Consider the following 8,204-nt stretch of genomic DNA (forward strand, 5'->3'; position numbering starts at 1 on the left):
TGGGCGGACAGGTGGGAGGCAGGGCCCCTGGGTGATGGGGTGCTGGAGCGTGAGAGGGTCTGGGAAGGAGGTGGGGTTCCCCTGACTTGCGCGTGGCTCTGTGCGAAAGGTGGGGCTGTGTGTGCATTCGGAGGGACCTTTTTGGGGAAAAGGCCGGGCCGAGGCTGCAGCGGGGGTGTCGCCCCGCCCAGCCCCACTTACGCCACTGCGCGGTTCGGTGGCGCCGCTACCGGAGCCCTCCCGCCGGCTGCACGGCGACGGGTGACCGCCAGGGGCCGCTGCCTCCGGTCCCCGCGCCCCCGCCCCTCTCCATTGGCCTTTGTTGCCGTCGGAGCGCCCCGCTTGACTCGTTCCCGTCCGCCCCCTGGGCCCGGCGGGCGCGCCTGCGCACTGGCAGCTGGTCGGGCGCTCGTAGGGGGAGCTGCTGCAGGCTCCGCGGCGGCGGCAACGGAGGCTGCGGGGGCGTCGGCGCGAGCGGCCGGGCTTGGGGGGGGAGCCGAGCCCGGCCCGGGAGTCCGAGCGGCGAGAGCGCGGGGTCCCTAGGCCCCTCACGCTGGACCCCACAGTCTCTGGGCCGCCTGACCTCCGCACGGGTATATGGGATGGAAGCGGGACCCTCGGGAGCAGGTAAGGGCCCCCCGGGAAGGGGTCTGTGCGTGCTCCAAAGACCGGGGGGCTCCCGCGTGAAGAGCGTGGCTCCGGAGTGAGGGGAGGGCTCCTGGGTGAGAAGAGGGGTTCTCGTGGCACGGGGCCCAGTCCGAAGGGGGCTGTGTGCAGTTTCGGGGAGAACCATGTGAGGCGAGCTCGGAGGTGGGGGCTGTTCGTCCAGGGCGGCTGTGCGCGGTCCTGGGGTGGGAAATCATCAGGGAGAAGGCCGGAATGCACGGGCGGACCTTTGGAGACCAGGGGAGGCCTGCGGCGAGACCCGGCAGGTGGCAGGGGGCGGGCTCCAGGTGTCCCGGCGGGGGGGGACACAGATGGGCCTGGAGCTACCGCATGTCGGGGGCGGGGGCTCGGCTCGGCGGGGCTGGACTACGCTAACATCTCTCGGGAGAAGGCGCCAGAGCGGGGCTGTAAGCTCCGCCCCAGCCGGGCCTGACGCGGGGGCGAGGGTCAGGGGGCGGTGGGTTGGGGATCAGCCCTGGGATTCCCCCGGGGGAGGCCCGGGGAGCCTGAGCGGTGGCCCCGGAGCATGCGCGGAGGTGGCAGCTGGAAGGGGCTGCCCGACGTGGTGGGGGCGTGGCTGCCTGAATACCCCCGTCCCTCCCCCGCCCCGTTTGCGCTTGGAAAATGGAGCGCGCTGATGGGGTGCATTATATGTGAGGTTGTGCTGGCGGAGCACAGGTGGAAATCGCCCCCTTCTCTGTCTTAGGGCCTTGAAGCAACTCAGTTACAATTTGCCAAGAATGGGTTGAGGGAAATTGCCAAAGTGTCTTTTTATGCCACATGATGAGAGACTGGGACCGAAGCCATGTTTGGGGGGCGGGAACTCCCTGAAGATAGGCCTTAGAAAAAGGTGTCGGTTACTGAGGAACCAAGGACAAGACTAGGTCTATCTGGTTTGCAAGTTTCTGGTCCTGTGTTGAGTGGAGATGGAAGCTTTTAATCCAAGCATAATGACTTTTGCCTTTGAATTGTCTCTTGAAGTTACAGTCTAATCTGTATATCATTTTTTTGTGGCTCCTGTCCCCCACTAGGTATCTTTCCGTTTTCATCTTTATTCCCTAGAAACTGAAGGGTATAACATTAGAGCCGAGGTTGCCAAGCTAGTCTGTTTGATACAAATAAGTATGTGTGAGTGTATGGGGGGGTTGTAGCACTGGCTCTGAAGAAATACAGGTAATAAATAGCCCTATTTTCTTATTCACAGGAGGAAAGGAGCTAAGAATAGAGGAGAAACTGAGGCAGGCCGCCCAAAGACTGAATCCTCAGGATGGGTTGTGGGGTGGTAGTACCTCTTATATCCTAGGTCTCTTACTCTATGATGGATGGAGCTGTGTAGATTCAGGAATCCTTTTGGTCATCTCTTCCCATCCCTTCCATTTGGTCTGGGCACAAGAATAGGTTTCTGTTTGGGACATGAATTTCACTTTTTTTCTGATAGAATAATCTTTATCTTTCTGATCAGACCTAATACCTCTCCCCCACAAGAGTGGCTCCTAACGAGTCTTAAGTCTTTCAGTGAGTGATCCATAAGTACTGAGTAACTACTTTTCCTCAAACAAAAATAGCCTTATAGGAGGATTTAGTGGTACATGCTTGCGAACCTAATACTTTGAGAAGCTTGAGACAGCAGGATCACAAGTTTGAACCCAGCCTGGACAACTTAGTGAGACCCTATCTCAAAATAAAAAAGGGCAGGGGGTGTAGCTCAGTGTAAAGGCTCTGGAATCAGTTCCCAGTAAGTACAAAACAACTAAAACAAAACAAACCTATGGAGGTTGTGCAAATCCTAAGGTAGATTGCATGGATCAGCTGTTTTCTTTTTCTCTCCATCCCTGGAACTCAGTTCTCTGGGCTAGAGATGTTTTCCAACAACCTGTGGACTAGAGTAGAGTCAGCCATGCATGGTGGTGCATGTCTGTAATTCCAGTACTTGTCTATAATCCCAGCGCTCTGGAGGCTGAGGCAGGAGGATTGCTTCGAGTCCAATTCCAGCCTGGGCTACAAACTGGATTCAAGGCCAGCCCAAACTGCATATGGAAACCTTGTCTCAAAAAGACAAAAACAAAACAGTAGAATGGGTAGGTCAGTGAAGTCCAGATGGATTGCTTTGAGGTGGTGATACCTTTTCCAGACTAGTGATTTTATCTTGATGAATTCCTAATGTTCTCTGAAGTGATGAAAAAAATTGACTTTTTTGTTTGTTACAAGAAATAATCCTCTAAGGGAGGTGCTGGAGTCTGGTGTCTGGAGTTAGCTGTAGCTTTTGGAAAAGCCTAGTGGGACATGCTTTGCCTCATCACAGTAAGTAATTAAAATTTAGTCTGGAAGCTTCTGATGGAGAGACTCCATAACTGCCTCCTTATTGTGCCAGGACTACTGTTCTTTTAGAATTGGTGTCCTGAGGAGGCCCAAGGACAATATGCAAAAATAAGGCATTGTTGCTTATGTCCAGGTGTGTCTTCTTTGCTCAGGTGTGTTCCAAGCATACATACTGGAGTAGGAGCTCCCTGAAGGTAGAAATAGTATTTGACATATATCTACGCAATCAGCAATTACCTTACTGTTGTGTAAGCCCTGACACAAAATATATGTTTGTTAATTGAATCAAGCCACATTCAGTCTGAACATGTGGTTAAGCTCATATGTGCATATTTAATAGTTTGTGTGTACTCATGCAGATATTTAATAAATTTTAGACAAGGCCCATTTTGGAGAGATTGGCCTCTGCTTACCCACCACCTAACCTAGCACTTGAGTTCAAGTCTTTTGAATAGGCAGTGTGGCTCCTTGGGAGGTATGTGGGCTTCTGAACTGCAGGGAAGGAATCCTGAGCCAGGGCTGTTACTTTTCCTTCTCTGGACCGGTTGGGGATGGGGGAGGGGGAGTGTCCTATTCAGAGCCCCTCCCTCCTGCTTTTGTCTACAGGGGAGGGCCCCGCCTCTTCCCCCCGAAGGCCAGAGCTTTGTCCTCTGTGCTGGGGCCCTCATCTGCATCACAAAGTGGCCGTCTGTCCCTGTCTGGGTCTGAAGGGAAGTGTCTCCCTTTTCTCAGACTAAAAGCTGGGGGCAGGGTGGGGCTGGAGCGGGGGAGAGACTTTGTACAGACGTGAAGCTTTCGTGGGGGGACAGAATAGGAGAGAGATTCTCTCATCCTCCTGCATTGCTTAGTTTGGGGATGAAGTAAGAGTGTAGGCTCCCCTGTTTTCCCAAAGCCTCCTTGGAGAGGATGACGGTCTAAAGCTGAGTCTGGGGTGTTGTCCTATTTCTAGGGAAGAGAAGGCTTTGAGGCTAGTGTTTCTCCCATCCCCCATCATTGCTACCCAGCCACTGGCTCTAGGGGGATGTCTTTCTTCCAAGACCCCAAATGATTGCAGCCTGGGAGGCTAAGGAGAAGAATGGAATCTAAGAACTTGGGGAGGAGAAGGGTGCAAGTCCTGTGCAGGGTTTATGGTGGCTTCTGGGCAGTTGCAGGTGTTCATGTGTTTGTGTGTTTTAGTGCTGTGTCTGTGGATATGTTTGTTCATTCATTTCATATCTGTATACTGAGTATGGCTGTGTGTGCCAGGCCCTGGAGATTCAGCAGTGACCAGGGCACATATGGTCTTTGCCTTTGAAGAACCTAGCTGAGGGCAGTGAGGGTAAGGTAAGCTGTCAAGGTCTAGGCTGTGCTCGGATTGTGTGACAGGAATGTGTGTTTATGTCTGTCTTTGACCTTGTGTGAAATTTCTGTCCTGCTTTTTCTGGGGTAAGTGGTCAGGTGTGAATTACTAGTCCGCCACCTCCCCATGTAGCTGAGTTCTGAAGGCTTTTTCCCTCCAGCCTGGGCCTCCATTTCCCTGTCCCGTAGAGTGGGGCTGGACTTGACAGGTGGTTAGAGGGAGACAGCAGTGTAACTGTGGGAGATATGCCCTCCCACACATGGCTCTGACCTCTTCCTGACCCCCCAGCTGAAGATACGCCCCATCCCCCCAGTCTTTCTGACTGTGTAAGCAGAACTCTGGTAATGGGAGGTTCTGGGCTGTTTTATCCTTCTCTCCTCCCACCTGGGCTGGTCCTCTTCTGGCAAGAACAATAGTAGCTGAGGACAAAGGCTTCTCTTAGGCTGTTTCTCTTTTTTCCTTTCTTTCCCCCCCAAGCTAGAAAATAAGCCTGGGGGCAGCAACCCCGCTGGCCTAGCCCTACCCCTTTCCCAAGGGCCCCCTCTGTCTTGAAATTGATCCCTTTTACTGTCTGGACCCCTCTATGGGAGGATTTGTGGGGCATGGAAAGAATCTTGTATTCTCTTTCCCAGAGCTAGTGTCTCTTCCTTCTCTGGCATTCTGATTGCTCTCTTTCCCAAGGCCCCTTGTCTTTATTCATTCGAACTTTTTCTTCATTGTCTCCTCAGTTACAGCTTTTTTTTTTTTTTTTACTCCTGCCCTATCGACCAACTCTAACCTATCTTGCCCTGTTCTTTAGTTCAAGCCTCTCCTTCTCTCCTTGGCTGATTCAAGCCCTTTTCTGTTACCATTTTTAGTTCTGGCCTTTGCTCTGGCCCCTTATTTCAGCCTCTCTGCCTAGTCTCCGAACATTATCCTTTTAGCATGTTCTCCAACTCTGGCCATTCATTGGCCTTAATTCTGTCTCAAACATTGCTTCCACTCTCCCAACCTGGCCTTTATTTACTTTCCCCCTTTGGTACTGGGGATTGAACCCAAGGCCTTTATATTGAGCTACATCCCCAGCCTTGTTTATTTTTTATTTTTTTTTTTTGAGACAGCATCTCACTGAGCCACTAAATTGCCCAGGCTGGGCTCTAACTCACCGTCCTCCTACTTCACCCTCCCAGAGTGCTGGGATTGCAGGTGTGTGCCACTCTGCCTGGCTCCAACCTGGCCTTCTTTGGGTCTCTCCCTCCTGTATGCATTACAGAGGAACATTAAGATGAAGGCAGTTTTGTGTTCAGGATAATAATGAGAGAAGTAAGCATCCAGCTGGCAGGGAGTAGAGTATTTTCAGACTGCTAGATACCTGGTCCATGCAGATTATTTAGTAGAAGGAAGAAAGGCTTTGGTTACTGAAAACCAGATTTATTCCTTCACTTAACTTGCAATAAGAACTTATTACTTGTTTACCTGAATTTAAGACAAGCATTTTTCTAACTGAAGAGAGGCTTAGAAATAAAAACAAAACCCCCCAAATGCATAAGCCTGGGCCTGTGTGAGCTAGTGGAAGCTCTCAGCTGGGTTGGGAAGAGGAAAGAGGCTTCCTTTATACTCTCCTGTTGCTGTTCGGGGAGGCCCTTCTCTGATCTGAGTAGTTAGATTGCCAGACTCTGTCCTCATTGGCCTCTTTGTCTTCTAGCTGCGGGCGCCTATCTGCCCCCTCTGCAGCAAGTGTTCCAGGCACCTCGTCGGCCGGGCATTGGCACTGTGGGGAAACCAATCAAGCTCCTGGCGAATTACTTTGAGGTGGACATTCCTAAAATCGACGTCTACCACTACGAGGTGGACATTAAGCCGGACAAGTGTCCCCGCAGAGTCAACCGGTAAGTGATGCACATATATGGCACTAAATCCAAGAGACTTCACTTTCCTGAGTCTTTTGAAAGAGGAGTCAGAAAGGTAAAAGAAACTAGTGGAGGTTGTTATAACCAAATCTGAGAAAACTTTTGAGGAGGAGTGCCAGGCAAGGGAAGATATTTAAGAGAGAGATATTGGTGGCTCTTGCCAGAGAAATTTCAGTAGAGTAGTTGGACTCGTTAACCTAACTATGGTGAGTAAAGGATAAGTGGAAGGTAATATTATAGGAATAGTGAGAGCAGATAGCTTTTTCCAAATACTGTGGCAGTGAAGGAAGGAGAGAGAATATGTTGGCTAAAGAAGACCACAGTGTGTTGGCTAGTGCTTAACACATTTCAGGATTTGTGGAAATGAATGAGTGAGGAGCTTCTGTGAGACACAGGTGTGTTTATAGATGCAGGAGAAAGAGCTAGCGAAGGGGCAGTTAGAGATGGGCTAAATGAGTGTGAGATACCCTTGCTGAGACAAGAGAACATTGCAGAATGCATAGTTGGAGGGATGAGCTTTAGAAGAAATAATATTTCTTTCTAAAATTATTTTATTATTTGAAAATCATACGCACAATATAAAAAATTAAAGGATTACAAAATGAACAGTAGTGAAAAATGTCTCCTTATTACCCTGGTCCCCAGAGGCATTGATTTATTATTCTTGAGTATGTTTCCAGGGCTGGGGATTTAGCTCAGCAGCACAGTGCCTGCCTGGCAAGCGCAAGGTCGTGAGTTCGGCTTCCGGTACAGGAAAAAAAAAAAAAAAAAAAAAAAGAGTATGTTTCCAGGTATTTTTCTGTGCATATGTGAGCATGTATTCATATATAATATGAATTTTTAAAACACAAAATCTGGGTCTTTTGTATCCTGTTCTGTATCTTGCATTTTTCAATTAAATCATATATTTTGGAAAGTAGTACATATGAGTACTATAGGGTCTGTCTCTTTCATTTATTACTATTATTACTTTTTGTGCAGTGCTATAGATTGAACCCAGGACTTTGCATATGCTAGACATGCTCTCTACCATGGTGTTGCAACCCTCGCCTGCTCAGTCTTTTGTATAGCTCCATAGGTATGCCATTGAATGGCTGTATTTAACTTATTTCATAAACCTATTGAGGAAAATTTAGGTTGATTTTAAACCACTACAGAAATGAAACTGTTGAGGGGCTGGGAACATAGCTCAGTGGCACAAGTGCTTGTCTAGGAAGTGCAAGGTCCTGAGTTCCATTCACAATGCAAAAAAAAAGAAAAGAAATGAAACTCTTGAATAGTCTATATACATACATATTTACATTCAAGTATGAGTATATCTGCAGGGTAAATTCCTTGGAGTAGAATTATTAGCACAATACATTTTAATACATTTTAAAGTATTAAGATAGTGTCAGTTTTTGTCCTATCAGCGGACCATAGTCCTTATTCCTTGTACCTGCATCAGATTTTTTTTTTTTCTTGGTATTCTGACAAGTAGATAAATATATCTTGGTCTAATTTAAAGTTGTATTTCCCTAGTGATACTGAATATATTTTCAACTTTTAAAATGTACAAAAGGGGCATTTCAAATGGGAGAGGAAAGGGGGAGGAAAAGATGCATGTGCATATAAATATGTTTATGTGTATGTCCTGGAACTCAAGGGTGGCCTTGCCTGCTATTATCTGCTCTTTTCAGAGATACTAGAGCTGCTTTCTGCTAGAAGGTAGGAATGGGTTCTGGAGTTAGGGGACAGAGTAATTAGGGACATGGAAAAGATTTTAGGGCTGAGGATGTAGCTCAGCGGCACACTGCCTGCCTGGCAAGTGCAAGGCCATGAGTAGTTCGATTCCCGGTACCAAAAAAAAAAAAAAAAAAAAAAAAAAAAAAAAAAGGTGTCACTAAATTGCTAAGACAGATCATGAACTTGTGATCATCTGGCCTCAGCCTCCTAAATCACTGGGATTATAGTCTTGTGCCACCTCACCCATACAATTGTGAGTGTGTTTT

At 48.6% G+C, this 8,204-nt stretch overlaps 1 protein-coding gene across 2 annotated transcripts in view; it reads left to right on the plus strand.

Annotated features, from left to right (window-relative positions):
- Positions 1-406: 406 nt before the first annotated feature.
- The window catches only part of Ago1 (argonaute RISC catalytic component 1), a 32,254-nt gene continuing 24,456 nt past the window's right edge, over positions 407-8,204 (plus strand). Inside the window, exons 1-2 of one of the 2 annotated variants that reach the window (XM_013519525.1) lie at positions 407-627; positions 6,009-6,192. In XM_013519525.1, coding sequence (XP_013374979.1) covers positions 603-627; positions 6,009-6,192 — 209 coding nt within the window. In that variant the 5' untranslated portion in view covers positions 407-602. The remainder of the gene's footprint in view (positions 628-6,008; positions 6,193-8,204) is intronic. The other variant, XM_005395161.2, reaches the window with a different exon arrangement.

The sequence above is a fragment of the Chinchilla lanigera genome, unplaced genomic scaffold (genome assembly GCF_000276665.1).
Source record: "Chinchilla lanigera isolate Chin_1 unplaced genomic scaffold, ChiLan1.0 scaffold00051, whole genome shotgun sequence".
Lineage (NCBI taxonomy): Eukaryota > Metazoa > Chordata > Mammalia > Rodentia > Chinchillidae > Chinchilla > Chinchilla lanigera.